This window comes from Gossypium hirsutum, chromosome A09 (assembly GCF_007990345.1).
Source record: "Gossypium hirsutum isolate 1008001.06 chromosome A09, Gossypium_hirsutum_v2.1, whole genome shotgun sequence".
Classification (NCBI taxonomy): Eukaryota; Viridiplantae; Streptophyta; class Magnoliopsida; order Malvales; family Malvaceae; genus Gossypium; species Gossypium hirsutum.
The window spans coordinates 73,316,825-73,337,119 of record NC_053432.1 but is presented as its reverse complement, the minus strand read 5'-3'; the positions used below and the strand labels follow the sequence as shown (position 1 = coordinate 73,337,119).

The 20,295-nt window shown below is 31.4% G+C and overlaps 3 protein-coding genes across 4 annotated transcripts; 2 read left to right on the top strand and 1 right to left on the bottom strand.

The window, feature by feature from the left end:
* The first annotated feature begins 411 nt into the window (after positions 1–411).
* LOC107890343 (histidine-containing phosphotransfer protein 1) lies at positions 412–1,935 on the top strand. Of its 2 annotated transcripts, XM_016814800.2 has the most exons (6): positions 418–582; positions 698–828; positions 938–1,006; positions 1,210–1,281; positions 1,474–1,546; positions 1,661–1,935. In XM_016814800.2, exons 1-6 carry the CDS (start codon positions 523–525, stop codon positions 1,700–1,702), a joined length of 447 nt encoding a protein of 148 aa, XP_016670289.1. In that variant the 5' UTR covers positions 418–522; the 3' UTR covers positions 1,703–1,935. The 2 variants fall into 2 exon arrangements, with proteins under 2 accessions (XP_016670290.1, XP_016670289.1); XM_016814801.2 differs by lacking the exon at positions 1,474–1,546 and having other exon boundaries at positions 412–582; positions 1,661–1,801.
* A 1,448-nt stretch (positions 1,936–3,383) lies between these two features.
* Positions 3,384–4,552, top strand: LOC107889554 (60S acidic ribosomal protein P2A). The gene is made up of 4 exons (XM_016814023.2): positions 3,384–3,526; positions 3,620–3,733; positions 3,952–4,178; positions 4,311–4,552. The coding sequence occupies exons 2-4, from the start codon at positions 3,646–3,648 to the stop codon at positions 4,335–4,337; spliced, it is 342 nt and encodes a 113-aa protein (XP_016669512.1). The 5' UTR covers positions 3,384–3,526; positions 3,620–3,645; the 3' UTR covers positions 4,338–4,552.
* A 193-nt stretch (positions 4,553–4,745) lies between these two features.
* On the bottom strand, positions 4,746–8,672 carry LOC107889553 (monodehydroascorbate reductase). Its single transcript, XM_016814022.2, has 10 exons — positions 8,518–8,672; positions 7,849–7,920; positions 7,042–7,093; positions 6,806–6,886; positions 6,531–6,649; positions 6,229–6,448; positions 6,003–6,121; positions 5,784–5,909; positions 5,412–5,552; positions 4,746–5,309 (listed from the first exon to the last, which is right to left on the bottom strand). Exons 1-10 carry the CDS (start codon positions 8,566–8,568, stop codon positions 4,986–4,988), a joined length of 1,305 nt encoding a protein of 434 aa, XP_016669511.1. The 5' UTR covers positions 8,569–8,672; the 3' UTR covers positions 4,746–4,985.
* Positions 8,673–20,295: the final 11,623 nt, after the last annotated feature.

Below are 20,295 nucleotides of genomic sequence, written 5' to 3'. Positions count from 1 at the left end.
CAATAATCCACTTTCCTTTGGCCATAATTTTTTTTTAAAAAAAGGGAGAGATATTATGTAAAATACATATAAAAGGTAAAATAAAAAAAAAAGTTTTTCAGTCTGGTTATTTAAAAAAAAAATTCCAAAACCTAAATTAAATAGAAAGAATTCAATGTATTAATGATTTCAAATCAAAAATAAATGCTGAATGAAAAAAGTAAGGGAAATGTCAACTCTGGTGTAAAATTATTTTAATGAAATAGGAATTAAAAGTGATATGACAAATTGCCAAACAATGATGAAGCACACGAGGGAGGGAAGGTGGGCAACTGCACGCACCAAATCTTTATTTGGAGAAACTAAACTATTTGACTTTGACTTCTATTGAGCAAATTTATTAAGTAAAGAAAACAGATGAATCCAATTCCACCCCTTCTTTGTAGGCCTCTTTGTTATTTTTCACTATATAAATCAACTTGCCTGGTTTCTCTTTGAGCAATTTAAGTAGGGTTTTGGTCTTCAATCTTCTACCCTTATTTTATGGATTTAGCCGCACTCAAAACACAGCTCAAGAATTTTGTTCAATCCATGTTTGAAGAGGTACCTTCTTAGTTCCCTTCCCTTTTTTTAGTTTTCATGATTTCAATTCTACCAACTTATGATGCCATTCCATTGGAGATATGGAAGTTTTCATTTGTTTGGATGTTATTCGTAGGGAGTGCTTGACAACCAGTTCAGTCAAATTCAAGCTTTGCAGGATTCAACTAATCCCAACTTCGTGGAGGAAGTCATCACTTTGTTTTGCAATGATGCAGAGAGGATCATAAATGAAATCAACAGAAATTTGTAATCTCAAACCTCAGATGCTACTGTATGATGTTACTATTTAACCTTAGTTTCTGACTTCATCTTTCTTTTCCTGATCCTAACACTAATTTATGTCTCTACACTGCAGGGGTTATCAGAATGTTGATTTTAGCAACCTGGATTCTTATGTTCATCAACTTAAAGGAAGTAGCTCTAGGTCATATACCTCTTCACCTTTTTTGCTTCTCTTCTTTCTTCTTTTTCTAACCTTTCATCAAATCCTGGTGTCTATATGTGAATATTGATGCTTATTATGAGATTTTCTGCGATTAAGCTATACCAGGGGAAGAACAGATTTATGTTACTTTTGAGGTTAATGACCCTTCAAAACTTTTTTTGTCCCTGTATTTGGTCTCCCAGCATTGGTGCCAATCGCTTGAAACTTGCTTGTGCTAACCTCCGTCAAGCTTCCGATGAGCGGAATAAGGAAGGGTGAGAGTTTGGGAATCCTCTTTTCCTATTCATTCTTCAATATTAAAGATACCATACAAATACTTACATTCATGTAGATGCAATCGTTGGCATATGTACACCCATGTAGAAACTGCTAACACTGCTTCTTTCCCCATTAATAACTAAACTGCTCACCTCTTATATAACATATAAATCCGTGGTCTATGTCAGGTGTTTGCAAGCTTTACAATTAATCACATGCGAATACTGTCTTTTACGCAGAAAATTTCAGGCCCTGTTGCATGTACCGCTTCTTCTCTTCAAACTCTGTTTTACTGCACTCTTATTCTAATTTTTGGCAAAATTGAACGTGATATTTTCTTGTTTCTAATATATTTCCCCATTTCTGATGATGCAGTTAGAGAGGAGTATTGTTGAGCTTGAGACCAACCAAAAATGAATAAAATGGAGTGTGCATTTGGAGGAACAGTTGGATGGACATTTGTTTCTTCATTTTGCTTCAACTTCATCAATGGCGCTATGATATTGAGTTAATCTTCATTTTACAATAAGCCATTAAGGAATAAATTAGTGCTTCTTCTTTTTTTCTGTTTAATTATTGTAAAGAAATCAAAACTTAAGCTCAAAGTATGGTTATGGTTATATAAGACAAGAATGTCTGCATTTCATGAAGATAGACGATAAAAAAAATTGGTCTTCTTTTTTATTGATGGTTTGTTTGCATCTTTGTAATTACATGAACCATCAAACATCAGCTCAGCAATTTTTGACCAAGCAAAAGTAGAATTTTGAGGGCGAGGAACATCCAAAAACCTTCTTATCTCTAAGCATATAGGCTTTAAATACAAGCCACCAGTAAAGAAGCTGAATTGGAAAAGGGAAAAAGGAAAAAAAAATCCATATGTTTTGAAGAGGCAGGCAGGCAAGCATGGGTTGTGAGATTGGTCGAGTCATTTGATGTCGGCTAAGCTGTAGTTGATGTAAGACAGGTTAAGGAACTTTAGTGCTTATAGAAGGTGGGTAGTCACTAGTCAACAACGCACCCAATCCTTGGCTTTGAAAGCTATATTGGGTTTAATTATTTTAGAATATTTCTTTTCTTTCACAAAACGGAGCTCTCTTTTCTCCACTAGATAATTGGTATTTGAGTTGACAATCTGTTTGAGTGGCAGTATTACTATTAGTACGTTTGTCAACGCCCTCTCTTTGTGCTATCCCTTTGCAATATAGGTTTTGCTAGGCTGTTTGAGCTCTGTTGGGTTTGGCACCCCAGCATCAAAAGCCTGGTTATGTAGCTCCCTTGTGATAAAGGCTGAACCACTTAACACCTCCTCTAATGGACTTACAGCTACTGCCTCACTTCCTGAGCTGCTAACTAGTCGCAGTGCAACTCTCATAGATTTCTCAATTTTAACTCAATCAATAACATTATTAATATATATAAAATTAACAGAAGTTATAAAATGTACATAATAAAATTATAATGTATAAATATATTAAAATAAAATTTTAGTTAAATGGTAAATTTAATATTATTTTTAATGTAATCTAAATATCATCTTTTGTATACTTTTTATTCTTTTTTTAAATTAAAAAGACTAAAGTAACATTGACCTGACTGACTCATGACACCAACTCAATCAATAATTTTATTAATAGCATAAATAGATAATTTTTGTTAAAAAATATTAAACCAATATAAGTACAATTATGACGAGTAATATATACGTGGGTGGAGACCTTGGGTCTTGAGTACTTAAGGTTGAGATTCACCATTTGTAATTATATGTGTGAGTCCCGAAGTGCCACTATGTGCGACTGTCACATGTGATTTTAAATTTAATTATCTATTTTTTGACTTCAGTCTCATGCTGTAATGGTTTGATTTTATTTTATAATTATTTGATATTTACGATTCTTCAAGCATGTATTTATACCACTTTCAATAAATATATATAGCTATACATGAATTATCTAATTTTTACTATTTATTATATAATTTATAAAAGAAAATTTTAGTGACCAAATTCTGGCAAAATTGTACCAACAAAATGAATATATGATAAATAGATAAGTTACTTACCGGCAGTTAACTGTATAACTAACATAACATTGGGCTTCAAAAACCCAAGCCCAACACATTTTGATCCATTTCTCTAACTAAAACCCTAGTTTTGCAAAATATATATAACAGCTGCCTACTGATGTCCGACCTGTTACCTCCATTTGCATCCACAACAGCTGCGGATCCATTGCTTCCCTGGTTCCTTCTCTCTCCCACTCTTATTCTCTATATTTACACCTGCTTCTCTCTTTGGGTTTTTGACATTCCTCTTTTTTTCTCTTTTTATCTCAGTTTCCTGTAATCAAAAAAGAGAGAAAATGAAGGTTGTTGCTGCTTATTTGTTGGCTGTACTTGGAGGCAATGCCTCTCCTTCAGCTGATGATCTTAAGAACATTCTTGCCAGCGGTACGCTTTTTCTTTTCCAAATCAGGATTACAATGATTGTTTCTTTTTATCTATCTTACTTGGTAGTAGTAAGATCGTATTTTTAGTTTGAGATTTACATGAATATGAATGTTTAGCTTGCTTCTAGTTATGTGCATAAATATGTTGTCCTTTTTTGCATAATCGTGGGATTGAGGAAGAAATGTTGATTGTTGGTTTCAAATAATGGTCTTATATAGTTGGAGCTGACGCTGAAGAGGAAAGGCTCCAGCTTCTTTTATCTGAAGTGAAGGGCAAAGATATAACCGAGCTTATTGCATCTGGGAGGGAAAAGCTTGCCTCTGTTCCCAGCGGTGGTGGTGTTGCTGTGGTGGCATCTGCACCCGGAGGAGCCGCCGCCGCCGCTCCTGCTGCAGCTGAGACTAAGAAGGAAGAGAAAGTTGAGGAGAAAGAGGAATCCGATGATGTACTAACTCTGAAACATTATTTCTTCTTTTTTTTTTTCATTTGTTTTTGTTGCAATCTTGGCCTGGCGTGCTGTTACTATCACAATTCACAAATGCATTTTTATCTTAATTCTTTTTTCACCATTTTGCAGGATATGGGCTTCAGTCTCTTCGACTAAAAGCACCGCGCACCGCTTTCCGCGCACCGCCAGCAACCTATGAATGAAATACGGATGGTTTTTGGTTTCTACAGAGGATTTCTTTTGAATTTAAGGCTGCCCTAGGTTTTTGAAGTTAGTTATCCAGTGCCATTTAGTTCTTTCTTTGTGGATTCATATATTTGTTTTGCTGAACCCTTTTGTTGCAATGGAATTTTCTTCCGACTTAATTTTAATTATCTTCTCAAATTTCATTCCCAATGCCGAAGATTGAACGTGAAGGAGATTATTTCCCCGTAATCATGTGCACAGCCAAAATCTTCCTATAGTTGCATGGAATAACCATTAATTTGATGTCAATCGTTTCCTTGAATTTCGAGTTCTAATAATCTAATCTACATATTGGATGGAATAATTAGTTGATTTCAGTACCAGCAAGATCATAGGTTTTATTTTTCGTACTGCACAACATACAGTTGAATATTGTTTGTTATTATTCATCATTCAAAAGAAAAGCAAGATAAACAAAGCAAACTCCAGAATCTATGTACTAAATGCAAAGAGAAATAACAACCCAATGAAAAAACACAGATCCAACCCTTCCCCTACGCAGTCCTCTTGCAACAGTGTTCTTCCTTTTTTGTAAGGCATGGCAGCTGTTACTACTCTTCATATCTTACAGGCAAAGGCAAGACCTTCTTTTGTCAGCGCATCCAAATTCTCAGCTTTAGGCTGAAGCTTAGCAACTTTAGCAATTGCCTGGTTTTCTTCGGCACTACCACCTTCTAGGAATGCCCCTACCACCTTGCCATCTTTGATCCAATAAGATCCGAACTTTGGCTTCGGTGATTGTGGGTTGTTGTCTCCAAAAAGCACTGTATCCCCAACATTGTCACCATAGAATTGCCATGCTAGGTCAAAGGAACGGGAATAGAAGTACGGTAAGTAGTCATATTCGTCGACTGATTGCCCCTTCTCGAGCCCCTTGATGGCCTGCAAAAATTGTATGAATGGTTCAACAGTTTATATTCGTCTATTGGAAAGTAACGTTTAGACAACATCCAAGTATAAAGATACGTAAGTCAGGTAACACACCTTTACAGCCTGTTCGGCAGATTTCCGGGCATGGTCAACATGTTCAACCCTTCTCAACTCATTGTATAACTTCAGAGGGAAAGTGGCTACATCACCCACAGCATATACCGTGGGAACACTTGTTTTGAAAAAAGCATCAGTCTGCAGTCAAACAATTGTGTTTTTTATACAACTAAAATATCAGTCTTGATTAGAGTTTATTCTTAATGAATATTATTCAGAATTAGGTCCTGCCCATTTAGACTGCAGATTTATGCAATATCAACAGAATGATTGAGTGATCATTTCTTTAATAAAGTTCAATAAGCATTTCAAGGTGACATTTGTAGATGAAAAAGGCATTTTAGATTATGTTATATAGATCAAACCAACCTTTATTCCGCCCTTCTCCTCTTCAACCTGCCCTTTAAATAGTGCTGTAAGAGGCCTTCCACCAACACCAACCACAACAATGTCAGCTTCCAGAACTCTGCCATCCTTAAGTTGAACTTCCTTCACCTGAACAGAGGATGAAGGTATCAAAGCATTAAAATGATTTGAACCCTCCAAAAGAATACTAAATTATCAGCCTTCTGAAAGATGACCACTTACCTCTCCATTGGAGTTAGAGGTGAATCCAACCGCAACTGTCCCCTTTATAATTTTGATCCCTTTATTAGCATAATAACCCTCATAAAAAGCAGCTATGCCAGAGGTGAAAAGCCGGGGCACTACAAGAACAATCATAAAATTAGAAAACAAGAATCCACCAGAAATTAATTTAGTTAGTTTATCATATGTCCTCATGCCCATATTTCAACAGTAGGCATCTACTTACTGCACCATGGTTCCGGGTACACCATGCTGACATCAAGATTGTTAATTTTCAAGGCTGCACCAAGCTCAAGACCAATATAACCTCCACCAACGATAACAGCCTTTCCATTCTTCTTTGCTTTGATTGCTTCTACCAACTTATCAGCATCATCAATTTCTCTCAAATAGAAGATGTTTTTAGCATCAGCTCCTTGCACTCCAAAATCTGTCAATTTGATAACCTGCAGGAAAGATGTGTTAAACCATGTATGGTAGGCAATACAAGGAATGTTTAAGTTGAGATCCCTAGAAACTGCAACTCACCGTTGAACCAGTTGCAATGATCAAGATTTGATACTTGAATGTTTCTCCAGTGGCGCTTACTAGAGTATTGGCAGGAAGATCTGCTTTCACTATTTCTGTGCTAAGGATCAATTCAATTCCTGAAGCATGCGTACACGAAAAGCATATTGATGAGAATAGTACAAATTATTGAATAAACAAAGACAAATAGTTAAATTCCCTTTTCGCATATCATCATCTATTACTACAGCAATTAAATTTCACATTAAACAAATTCACACAAACATGTCGCTAACCTTTTTCCTTGTACCACTCAGGAAGCAATCTCTCTCCGCCACTTCCAACACAGACATGGAAACCAGGAAGTCTTGCAGCTCCTGTGAAGAACAAATCAACAAATTGATACAGGAAACAAAGCAACCAATGTTGATGTGGCAAACAGAAGCGTAGTTATTATTGCACTTATGCGAGTTTAGAGTTTATTTAAAATTTTCAAATAAGTACATAAAAACGTATTAGGGTTATAGCTTACCCTCAGGGAAGAGATATGCTTTGCTCAGGGCAGGTCGTTCATATGGAGCCACCTACATGTATAAGAAAGCAAAAATCAGGTCATATGCAATACAAATTTACCTATTAAGGCATCAATAAATGACAACAATAGCAGCTATGATGAGTTATGTGATGTAAATGCCACTGGAACTGGCCACTATTACAGTAGAATTTAACTTTAACAAAATCAGAAATAGGGAGCATCCAGAGGAGGGAGTCCCCATGAAGACAGCAGAACGAGAGAACAAAATAATGCTAAACTGCACGCTGAAATTATTTGATGGACTATTTTGCTTTTTCTAAGCAGAACTGATAATTAGAACAAAACAATTGTAAGTGATACGAATAAAATAATGCATATAGTGATCTAAAATGTAAAAATGCAAGATACATTCTGCTTAATACAACAACAAATTCCATTCGGACGCGATGCTTAAAGTGTTGATTGAATATTATGAATTTGCCCTCGCATTGCTGCAGGAGCAAATATTATACTAAAATGAGAGAAGAGTTCTTCAACAACTTGAAATAATTTACTTACATTTTTTTTAATGGCAATTACATAGTATTAAAAAATCACAAGACGACAACCCTATAAAAGAAAAACTTAGTAGTGTTTACCAAACAACTTCAAATAGATTTTTTTTGTTTATTTTTTCCCCCCACAAGCTTCATTTTAAGAAACTAACTATTTTTAAGAAAAGTTCAATCGAAGGAAAAGCTAAATGTCCATCACTGATGTAATCAGTTTAGGTTTCATAAAGTTATATATAATTGAAAATCATACCGCCTCCTTGGAAATAATTGCTAGCTCACCAGGATGCACTCCCTGCTTGGCAAACTCTCTCGCCGCATATCCCTATAAAGTCAGAAGAGAAGAGTTTTCAGGAAAAAGACGTAAAAAAATAAAATAAATCAGTCAAAAAAAAGTACAACATAAGCCTTTTAATAGTGTGAATGCTACATAAAATGAAAGAAGCTTTAACTTTCCACATTAAAGGGTTCAAAACTTCAAATCATTGCAAAATAAAATCTAGCCATCGTTCCGATACACACACGACGCTCCATACGATTAAAACAGCAAAAGATGCATTACATGATGTAAAAAGTCGTAACCATGTTTAAATGCCTCGGTATAAATCCATTCTCAAAAACCATAACAATGAAAATTCAATGACTAAACGAATAGCAACCGATCTAAAGCTTCAGATTTGCTTTCAATTCGTTTTCACTTTTTCTTTCACTTATCATCTTAGCAGGAAATACAGGAAAACTGGATCTGTATTATTATAAAATTAAGCGATAGATGATACACATTGAGGACAAGATTGTGAAAATAAAAAAGCAAAGGCATCGATAAACAAGAGAAAAAGTCAAACAAAATTCAAGAAAATAACAAAAAAAGAAAAGAAAAGAAAGGAGAATCAAAGAGCGAGAAGTGATCGACGGAACTTACAGCAGCTACACCACCGCCAAGGATCACGTACTTGAAACTCTTCTCCGCCATTGATGATCAAAGCTTAGCTTACTCTGCTCTTTCTTTTGCTCTTAACTTTTTGGTAATTAAACAAGTTTTTGTAAAGTAGGTTCGTGAAAGTGGGTTGGTCAGATTAATTTATAGGAAAGGGCTAGGCTGCCCTTCTCATTGGCTGATCTTTAGAAGTAAACGTGATTTAGCCACGTGGCATCAAGGCTGCCGTTCATCACTGCTGGCAATGCTTCTTCCACCACTAACCCCATTCTAATTCAATTTAAAGAATAAAAAAAATATTTTTAAATTAAAATTTAATTAAAATAATTTTTAATATTTTATTAACTTTTAAATAATAAAACAAGTATTTTTGGGCGATTTTACCCAAAAACGAGCTTAAACTTAGAAATATTTTAAAACAGAATTTAAACTCAATCCAATGGATGGGCATCTCTACACTAAGAATCCCTACTATTTTTTCCAAATTTTGAAAATTATGAATCTTAAATAAATGGTAAAAAAAAAAAACCTTAATTCTACAAAACTAGTAAATGTTTAAATTAAAGAAAGACATACGCATATAACAGTTTTATTTCTGAAGCTTAATTTTTTAATAGATAATGAAAACTTTAATGTATAAAGAAACTTCCATCATTATGAATTTTAAAATGAAAATGAAATTTATTTTTATGTATAAAGAAATACATCTTTAGAATTTTCTTCCAAAACACAAGTGTGAATGGTGAAATATGTACAGAATCTTGTCGTACTTCGTCTTCCTATGAACGTAGACTCCTTTTAAATTCATATTCATATCAAAAGAAATTTTAAATTTAATCCTATGTGTTTTCTTTTGCTTTCAGGATCTTTAATTGCAGGGAGTTGAAGTTGACGTCATTGATGATGTGGCAAGGGATCTTTTTATGTTCATACACGTCAACGTGCTCCAACAAAACAGCCCTCACGCGAGACATGGTCACATGGGCTTAAACCCAAAATTATTTTCCTACTTTGAGTTGGGTCCAAAGAGTATATTGTTTTCACGTCCCACAGACAGATTTGGGCCAGCCTTTGATAGGAATTTTTTCAGTTCAAGTTAGCATGCACGGGGTGAATCGAGGTAACTATGATAAATGCTCGCCCTTTTCCCATCCATCCAATATTTTAGATTATTATTTCACCCTCGGCACTGGATTTGCTGGTTGTTGTTTAGTCAGTCATGGCGGATTTTGACTCTCCGGTCACTCTCCTCCCTCCGAGGCGGCAGATGAAAAGTTAGGGTGGCTAGGGTTTCTGTGTGGGGGTATTGGGCTTTTGGGCTGATATGCTTGTATTATCAATATTATGTGAATGACATGTTTGATCCCTATCTAGAAAACTGATTATTATTTCCATTTTGCATAATTTATAGTATTCTTTCTTCTTCTTTTTTTTAGTATATATAAAAAAAGGTCAATTTTTTTATTAGACCTTGTACTTTGTGTAAATTGTGGATTTAGTATTTATAATTTAATTTGATCATTTTTAATCGAAATTTTAAATTTTAAATCTAGCCCAACGATAACAGTTAAATCTGTTTGGTTAAATTATGTCATTAGTCATATATTATGCGTAAAGTTATAGATTTAGACTACGTTTACCAATTGGATCATTCTTAGTGACTATATATATATATATTTTTTTTTTAATTTCAAAATTTGTCTTAATGCAAATAACAATCATTGAATCTATTAAATGATTTTTTTATGAGTAATATGTGAAAATAACAGACAGACATAATATTACACATATAATAATATGTTTGACACATCAAAATTTAAAAATAACAGAACTTAGCTTAATGAATTTAATAGTTATCATTTCATTAGGACTAAAATTTTCAAATTCTAGAAATACAAGAACTAAAAATGACCAAATTAAAGTACAAGTACTAAATTCACAACTTACGCAAGGTACAAGATCTAATAGAAAATTTTGATCTATAACAAAACCCTAGATATGCAAATATGTTTTTTCTTTATTTAGTACACTAGTAGTGTGTTTTTTAACTCCACAAGCAAAATTTAAAAATTGTCATGTATTTTATTTCTTTTATATTAATTTTCTTTCTCAGGTGGCAGATAAATATACACAATTATCTATTATAAATTAAAATTTAATAATATAAAATGTAAATAATGTTTTATAAATAAAAATTGGAATCATTATTCAAGTTAATTCCAAAATAAAATACCAAGTAAAAGAATACAATATTATATAATATAGAAAGTAAAAAAAAAACAATATATTGTAGTTAATGATAAATTTATACCTATTTACTTATCCATATGCTCTTTCAAAATAATTTAACTTTGAATTTTATCACAACACCATTGAATGTCATTGTAAAATCAATATTTATCAAAAAAATTAATTAAACATTGAATTAGTATATAAAATTATTGAAAATAATATAAAATTTTAGAATTATATTAGAGAATAAATTATAATATTAAATTAAAAATAAAAAAATTTAGATAAAACAACATCCAACAATTATAACGATGATTCATAATAAATACGAAAAATATTTACATAAAATTAGTAAACACATTAAATAGTAATTATTAAAAAATTATTAAAATCTTATAAGGTAAATCTATTTTGTTTTTTTCTCTCATTGGTTAACAACTTGGCGTGAAATAACAATAACAATAAAAAGAAGAAAGAATAAAACAATGTTTATTTTGCATTATATAAGCAACTTACCACATTACTTCATCATCAATTAAAATGATACTTCTAAGGTACTAATACTACCAACCATCATTCTTTTTACTGATGATTTTCTTTAATGCTGCTAATGGATATTATTAATAGAGCTAAATTTAAATTTAAATTGATTAACTCTAACACTAATTAAGATATAATTAAAAAATAAAATCAATCTTTATTTTTTATATAGTAAATGTTAGTTTTGATACATTTCGGACTTATATGATTCTTTTTAATAGTATAGTGACTAAATTGATCCATTTAATAATAGGGCGACTAATTTGATCCAGTTTCTATAATACAAAGTTTTGCCATGTACTTTAACTGATACAAGTGTATATTGAAATTAATATTTAATCACAAAGCTTATTAAAATAAAATTTTGAAATCTAATTTAATTAATTTATAAAATCATATAGCAGTTTGTGTTGAATAAATTTAAGTTGAAACATTAGATATTAGGGTTAATATGTAGTTTGTCCCCTAAACTTGTCCAAACGTATATAGTTGGTACCTGAATTTCTTTAGTCCTAATTGATCCCTGAACTTGTTGGAAAAAAATTCAATTCGAAAATGGTGTTATTACACAGCGAAAAATAAAAAATTGAAAATCAAGCCTACTTGTGATATTTATAGTAATAAACCATTTACTGAAATCACACATGTGTTCTCGGCTAGACAAATCCTTATTGTTCTTGGCTTTCAACCGAATGACCTTCTCTGCTATTCTCATACCATGAATTACTTCGAGCGTGGGCTTGAACGATTCGAATCAAACACAAAACATGAAATAGTTTACTTTACTTTCAGTGAGAAAACAAAACTCTCTTTGAATAGAAACCAATAAAATTGTTATTCAGGAAATTATAGTTAATACTTAAAGAATAAACTCTCATTATTTTCAAGTAGAATAACAATATCTTAAAGTTTTATATTTAGCCTTACCGGTGCCATCTATTTATAGGGAGAAATGGTGAAACCCTTATTTAATTGTAGAAGTTTATTTCAATAGAAAAACGAACTCCTAGTCTAACTAGGATTAGGTGGGGTGACAACCTGATCTGTTGTAATTTGATATGTCAAATTAGGCTCTCCATTATACTTAATGAGTTTACTCTCAAGCAATTTAAATGTCATTTATTTACTTTTTAGTTATTTTCAGATTTCATATTAATAAATGGTTTTTGTGTGTTTTACGCTATTTTTGAGACTCAATATGGCCAAATGTGTCATCGAGAACTTAACGGTTGATTGAGTGTTGTAGAAAGCCATCAGAAGCCCAACATGAGCAAAAACACTAGAAGGGGGGTATTGCAACATCGATTCATGGAAGTCACAACACCTTCAACAGGCTCAAATTGAAGAAGAAAAGGGACCATCTATAGTGATGTCATGATTCCCAACCCTGGGTATTGCAACATCCACTTGAAGCGTCCCGTTTTGGAGACTACTAAAAATATTACGATATTCTACCCTGGGTATCGCATATCACTGTCGTGTAAGGACAAAAAATGACATCAGGGTAGGGTTTGTCCATTCGAAACACCAACCAAAAGCGAATGTTCAAAGGCACTTTAGGCAACATTTGGGTCAGAAATCAATTATTAAAAGCCACTATTGGATAAAGAAAAAAAGGGAGTTGTAGTTTAAGGATTCTCTCCATCTTTTAGTTTAGGTTTAGGGTGGTTTTCTTCTTGGGTTTTAATCCTTTGTTTGTTTCTTTATTTCCTTTGTATTTTCTTAGCTAGTTAAGTTAAATTTTACTATTGCTTAGTTTTATTTACATGTTAAGGACCTTAAACTTAGTTGTAATCACTCTTTAATCGTTACATCAGTTTTCTTTATTTTCATTTGCCAAAAATCTTAACTTTATTGCTTTCTGTTGTTTACCTTGCAGTTAGTTTACTTGCATTTACATTTCTCAAGTAAAAATTCGATCTTTCATCTTTTTATTGAGTTTTATGTTGATGGCTTCAAGAGTTGTTTCTGTCATGTTTGTTAGCTTTAATATGACAATGAGTAACTAAACCCTAAGTGAGTGGTTGTTGGAAATGTTGTTCAGTTAATTTTTGGATTAAGGACCAAATTGTAATAAACTAGATTAATCAAATAAATCTCAAAACTTAGGATTGATGCCCCTAAGGGAACATCTAGGCAAGTGAGACCGAGAGGAGATCTTGTTGAGCACTAATTCGTTAGTCTCGAGTTAGCCAGTGAGATCGAGAGATAAAATAGACTAATTTGTCTAAGTTGGTAAAGCTGAGAACGGAAGGTAAAAGGGAGCCAATTTAGGAGTGCGAGTGATTTAGATCCCTAATTTGAGAGTTAATTAACAACATGTAAATTAACCAACCACGGTCTGTTATTTTGGTAGTTTTATATTTTTCTTTATTTACAATTTAGTCATTCTTTGTTGTAGTTGATTAATTAGTTTAATTCAACTTCAATTTATGCTCCGCCGTAATATAGAAAATAATGAGTAGCTAGTTAAACTCCTTTCTTGCATGCATTCTTAAATGGAAATCACTAAATCACTAATTCTCTTGGGTTCGATCCTTGTAATACTCTAGTGTTCCATTGTAACACTACAAATATTACAACTAACCAATCACACTTGCAGTAAGTCACTATAGTTATATTTGTTTTAATGTTTATTTCTCTCTTCGTTTGCGCGAACGAAGAGAGACGATCACAACCCTAGTTAAACAAACTAAGGTTTGTCGTCCCTATCATTAAACATGAGAGGCTTTTGGGCCTCTCCCATATCGGGCCCAATTACAAGTTTTTCCTGGACTTTTAGCCTAGTACTTTATAATTCAATCTAACCTGATATTTATTTTTCTATTTCCCAAAATAAACATCTTAAATAAATTAGTTTTCTAATTAAATAATTTTCTCAACTCAATTCTAATTTCATTAAAATCATGACAATTTTACTGTAAAAGAATCTTTGAGAAAATATATTCAATATATTTACATTCAAAGGATTTATCATGACCAATAAATTTATTTCAATTTTTGAATTTCAATTATTTAATCGCTTAATTAAATAATAATTTGAAAAACCACAAATTTATTCTCTAGGTCATTTCCATTTAGGGAAAATCACGTTCATTTTCCAAATGTTTCTCATTTCTCTAACTTTACCATTTCTATCTATTTTTGTTCATTTGATTCAACGCACAATTCATTTCTAGTTTTGACAAGCTAGCGAATAAATCGATTGGACATATGTAAATAGGGTTCAAATGACTTAAAATTAAGTTTCAGCTTTTCACCTATTAATTCTAAACTTATTTAGTCACGAAGTCATTCATTATAGTATCGTGAATGAGCTCTCCCAAATAACATACCATTACGAAAGCAACTTGATCAATGCTCGTCCAATGATCTTGTCATAAGTATGTTACCCTCATAGGATATCATTAATCTATCTAGGATAAACTCATTCTCCCGATATGACCCTATCCTATCTCACAGTAACCAATACATCTTCCTTCATGAAAAGTCAATTACTATCAAATAGTAATCAAGTCATCCATTACAAAGACGAACGACTGGTGACCACGTTTACTTTTCATCTACCATGTAATGCCAATGAGAGGATATCATTTACGAATCTTACAAATCTTGGGCTATGAATTCTACTGTTGTGAATGACGCTACATACTGCAGAAGTTGTATACCTAATGCACCAGCTTTTAGTTTATTATTTATTTGAACTCAGGCTTTTACTTACATCAAAGTATACGAGTTACGCATACATAGTCCATCATCCATTCAGGATTAAGGTATCACACTTTGAACGTCACAAGTGAATAAATCCGTAAACAGATTCAAGATCTATTCTTCTTGGGTTCAGTCCCATGTATTGTCAGTCCAGTCAATCACCTCTATGTTTTTATCTTCTGGGAGTCATCCATTCCGATGCTCAAGATAAGACATCTCCCCAATTAGACTTGATAAACGACATATTAGTCTTTCAATTAGTTTGCTCATTTCCGATTAGACTAAGGACATATTTAGGTTTGTCTACTAATATAAGTTATATTTCTGTATTATGATCTAACCACGTAATACCATATAGTATTAGTTTAAACATTAGACAACTAGTGAGCCAATATTTGTTTCTATTTTGCTTTACATGCAAAAACCACGTGATGACAATATACAAAAAGTATTAATATAATTCATGAATAGTTTAATTGACCAATCTGTTTGAAAAAAATACAAGTGTACATAGACTAAAATACTACACTTAGGGCATCAAATCCAACAGAACTTGTATTCCTCACCTAGGTTGGTACCTTCACTTTAACACCGTTAGTTTATGTCGACGTGGCATTGCTAGCCAATTCATTAATGATGCGTGTCAACCTCTCAGCATGCCATGTGACAAATATAAATTTCAAAAATATAAATTAATAAAAAAAAGTATAATTTTCTCACATTGAGAATGAACTTAGACAAAATTTATACTTTTTATAAATTTATTTATTTTTAAAGATATTTTTATTTTTTTAATTTATGCTCGTTACATGGCATATTGAAAAGCTACTACGTGTCACCACTAAATTAGCTATTAATGCCACATCAGCCTAAATTAATGGTGTTAATGTAAAGGTACCACTAATTTAAGTGATGAAATATAAGTTCAGATACTAATTAGGTCCAAAAAAAATTTAAGTATTAATTATATACTTTTAAACAAATTCAATAGACAAAGTCCATATTTAACAATTTTGGATTACAAGCTATTATTGAGCAAATAATATAATGAGCCTTCCTACCAAACAAAACATAGAGTAAGTTGATTAAAGGTATATTGGTTAAGTGGGGCAAATTTGTCCGAGGGAAAGAAGAAAACAAAGCTATAAATCCATGGAAAAGAACAGGATCCTATGTGCTTATTTATTAAATATTTTTTATCATTTAGGGACATAGTGTGGCACCGTTTTTTAAGGGATATTTTTAAATGAATTTGGTGTGAAAAAGTGATGTACATACCTTCCGCTTTGAGGCAAAGACAAAACACCCAAACAATCCTTTTCTTGGGAGCTGCTGATACAATTTGAGAACGATGGCTCTGCTACTTTATTTAATATTTTGTTTATTACTTAGATTTATTTGTGGTCCAATTATTATATATATTTAATTACTTTATTTATTTATTTTTTTAAAATTGACATGTAAGTTGAACTTAAATTATATACTTTTTGTTAGGATGATATTTGAACTTCTTTTAATAAAAAAAAACTATACTTAAATTATTAATTTCATTCTTGAGTTTTTTTATTTAAACATTTTCTAAATTTAAATAAAAGAACTATACTTAAATTATTTATATAAATCGATTTAACACATTTTTAACGAAATAAAATTCGCTTACAAAATTAAAGAATTGCCACATGTATTTTGAAAATTTAATATCATAAATGAAAACTTAAACCTATAAAATAATAATAATTCACATGCATTACCTTAATAAATGCCTAAATGCTACTAAAATATCTTTAGTTCTTGGAACATTGTTTGAAATGACTGACTTACAAATAAAAAAACAAAATAGAGAAAACGAAAAGAAACTACGTTTGCATAAATAATAGAAGGTATCATTGGAAGAGGGTCTAAAACGAGGTGATACATCTTAAAATAATATAATTAATTCAACTAAAAATATGCTAAAGCAGATCATTCTTTATACTGAAAAAATTAACACTTTTTTTAATCTTCCTTGTATTCCTTGGTTGCTCGGCATCGTCCATGGATAGATAACATGGCCAGCATTTGTGTATACATGTAGGATTGTGGCAATCAAAATTTTTATTTTCGATCTTTTATTTGTGTTGATTTATCGTCAATATTAAAAAATAGATAACACACCCGTGAAGTTAGCCTGAGTGTAAGCTTTATAGATAGTGTGAACAACTTAAAAGAATCATCTCTATAAATAGTGCGAGCAAACCTTTCGAGTTAAATCCTTTATAGAAACCCCTCAACTTGATGATTAAGTAGGTCATACGCATTACTTATCACACCAGGCTTCAACTAAAGATGCAACTCTATCTAGACCTATAATAATAGACCACTTTCCTTGATGCATCAAGTATGACTTAACATGTGATAACTTGAAAAAAGGGGCTAAAGATATGCAGGGCTTAAAGCTTGGAACTAGAGTCAACCCATCCTATTCTACTCCACGTTTTTCTCTTATAAGATCTCTCCTGTAGCTTCAACCGCCTTATCAAATGGCTCTTTGCTCCGTCATAAACAAGATAAATTTTCAATCATCGTCATTTATTCTTTCACATATAAATATTTTTATTTCCTTGTTCATAAATATTAGCATTTATAAAGTATTTTAATTATAAATAAATTTGATTCATTGAGGGTTCTGTTGCAGCAAATTAAACAATGACTAGTTTGATTTTCTCTTTGTGAGGGAGAGAAAGGTTTGACAGATAGTTTTATCAAAAGATATTGCAATTATTGAGGAAATGGTTTTAATGGTGCCGACAACTATTCATGTTTTATTTTTCATTATGTTAGCATTCACTATGAAAGAGCAAACTTAACTACCCCCCCCCCCAAAAAAAAAAACAACATAAGAAAGGAGTTCAAAAAAGACTTGAAAACTTTCAACCTGAAACAAAACACTAAAATTAGTCACCAAGCTTTTAGGTGTGTCAAATCATTGGATTAAGATGATGACATTAATAAATTGATATTGTCTACACCTAATTGTTAAAAAAGCGTATCTTTTTATAAGCCGAAAATAAAGTCCTATATACTTTGGATTTTTTTTTTTACTAAACAATATAAGATTATAGCTTTTGTCCATGGTGAACAAATTTGTATTGATAAGTTAAAGAATATTTAAAATTGCTTTTTTTTAAAAAAAAAATTGTTCCAATTAGTATGGAAAAAAAAAGAGTTAAGGAATGCAAAAATCTTGTTAATAAGTAGAAAATTTTCTTTTCATGCTTTCTTATAAGATTAAAATAAAACTTGTAGTGATACGTTTTAAGGTCAGACAAAATATTTAGTTTGTACTTCAATAAAATCTTTACTAGTGTCATAAAAATTCAAGACCTACTATTTGGGAAGCTCGAGCGTATTCTCAGTGCTTCAACCAATGACAGGTAGAAATAGTTCAAGGTAATTATTTGAAAATAATATTGTCTATTTGTTATACATATTACTGAAATCAATTAGGTTAATTTGAAAATAATTTTTCTTATAAATTCTTAGAATTGTCTTAGGTCATTAGTCAAAACTCATATCAAAGTCCAAGCGGTACTTGAAGAAAGAATTAAGTATCATATAAAAAAATGATGTAGCCACTAATGTTTTAGCAACATGTACCCTTGACATGCAATTTACATATGCACGATTTGGTTGGGAATGACCAAATACTGATGGGAGAGTTCTTCGAAATGTTTTGAGTAAAGGAAATAACTTGAAAGCTTATTGGTTGTTGTTATCTTACTGATGCTAGATTCATCCTTTTTATGGGGCAACGATATCACTTAAACAAGTAGAGACATGGCAATCAACCCATTAACGCTGAAGAGTTTCTCAGCATGAATCAATTCATTTTATAAGAATTGTAGTTGAAAGGAGTGATCTCTTAAAGATAAGGAAGTATGTATTTAGAAGCCCATCTTTTTATTGAACTAGGACACAAAACTAAATTATCCTTGTATGATGCTTGCTTCATAATTATATTTGCAAAGAAATGTTTTATGATTCATTGGAATAGAATAATGAAGTTTCAAGTAGTGCGAAAGTTAGAGATGATACGAATGACATATTAATTTCTGGAATTGAGTTTTGTAATGAGTGGATCATGTGGCGACAATAACTTGCTATTGATATGTTTAATGAGCGAAAAGGCTACTTAATTAGGGAGGTGAAATAATGGAATCAACTAAACTAAATTAGTTGCAAGAATCTTTCAATAAAGGTGTACCTGATTTAAGTGAATTTTTTGTCTTTATATTTGATCGTATTTATTGATTAATTTAATTTGTATACATAGCCATAAGAATGCAATCTCATTGAAGAACATGACAATGTCATATTTTGAAGATTTTAGTATGAGATATGAGAAAGATTGTGTCAACGGGAAGGATGCCCAAAGATCCGTTGACATTATTAAAGAGTTAGGGGAGGATATTAAAGAGTTGGGTTAGGTCGAGGCTCGATTCCATTTTTTTTTTCAAGCCTATATCCATTTTCGGGCTAGCTTAGCCTGTCCAAAAAGTGTATTTCACTATTAAAAAAATAAAAAAAAATATTTTTTAGAAATGATATTATATATTTTATAATTAAATTTAAATTAAATTAAAAAATATTTTTATTATTTAAATTAAATTTAGACCCAACCTATCAGGATGGGCGGGCTAGTCAACTTTTGGACAGATCTAATGATAATAATGGTGGAATTAAAAATAATGAAAATGGTATCAGTGTAAGAGAAGTCAACTTAAGTGGAACTAAAAATGTTGAGATGACAATGGATGAGGAGAATAACTAGTTAAAGTCCCCATTTGGTAATGGAGATCATATTAAAATAGTTGATGGAGTTGTAAAAAGATTGAAGTGTGGTAATAACATTAATTATAGTTTAAAAAAATAATATTTTTATAATTTTATAATTAAAGAATGAAAAAAAGTATATAAATTTAGCACAACATTCATATTTTACTTTTAAAATACCAAATGTGACATTAATAACAATGATTTAAGTAGAAAAAATATCAAAAGTTTATAACATTATTTTTTAAATGTATTTATAAAATTATTTAAGTCAATTTTTTTCAAATAAATCTATATATAATATAAAACCAACTCTTTTGAGAGTTATTGGGGATAAATATGGGTAATTTAGGTATTAAAAGTTAATGACAATTTAGATATTTTGAAAAAGCTAGTTAATTATTTTAATTATTTGTGTTTTTGATTTTTTTTAATTTGCTGGAAGTTACTTTTATAGTATTTATTAGA

What these genes read in the sequence shown, in the direction of transcription:
- LOC107890343 (XM_016814800.2), top strand. Translation starts at nt 523, where the DNA reads ATGGATTTAGCCGCACTCAAAACACAGCTCAAGAATTTTGTTCAATCC. An exon ending in AATGAAATCAACAGAAATTT is followed by an intron (nt 829 to 937) that starts GTAATCTCAAAC and finishes TCTACACTGCAG; the next exon opens with GGGTTATCAGAATGTTGATT. An exon ending in CTTAAAGGAAGTAGCTCTAG is followed by an intron (nt 1,007 to 1,209) that starts GTCATATACCTC and finishes TTGGTCTCCCAG; the next exon opens with CATTGGTGCCAATCGCTTGA.
- LOC107889554 (XM_016814023.2), top strand. Translation starts at nt 3,646, where the DNA reads ATGAAGGTTGTTGCTGCTTATTTGTTGGCTGTACTTGGAGGCAATGCC. An exon ending in TAAGAACATTCTTGCCAGCG is followed by an intron (nt 3,734 to 3,951) that starts GTACGCTTTTTC and finishes GGTCTTATATAG; the next exon opens with TTGGAGCTGACGCTGAAGAG. An exon ending in AGAAAGAGGAATCCGATGAT is followed by an intron (nt 4,179 to 4,310) that starts GTACTAACTCTG and finishes ACCATTTTGCAG; the next exon opens with GATATGGGCTTCAGTCTCTT.
- LOC107889553 (XM_016814022.2), bottom strand. Translation starts at nt 8,568, where the DNA reads ATGGCGGAGAAGAGTTTCAAGTACGTGATCCTTGGCGGTGGTGTAGCT. An exon ending in CAATTATTTCCAAGGAGGCG is followed by an intron (nt 7,094 to 7,848) that starts GTATGATTTTCA and finishes TTATACATGTAG; the next exon opens with GTGGCTCCATATGAACGACC. An exon ending in AGGAGAAGGGCGGAATAAAG is followed by an intron (nt 5,553 to 5,783) that starts GTTGGTTTGATC and finishes GTTTGACTGCAG; the next exon opens with ACTGATGCTTTTTTCAAAAC.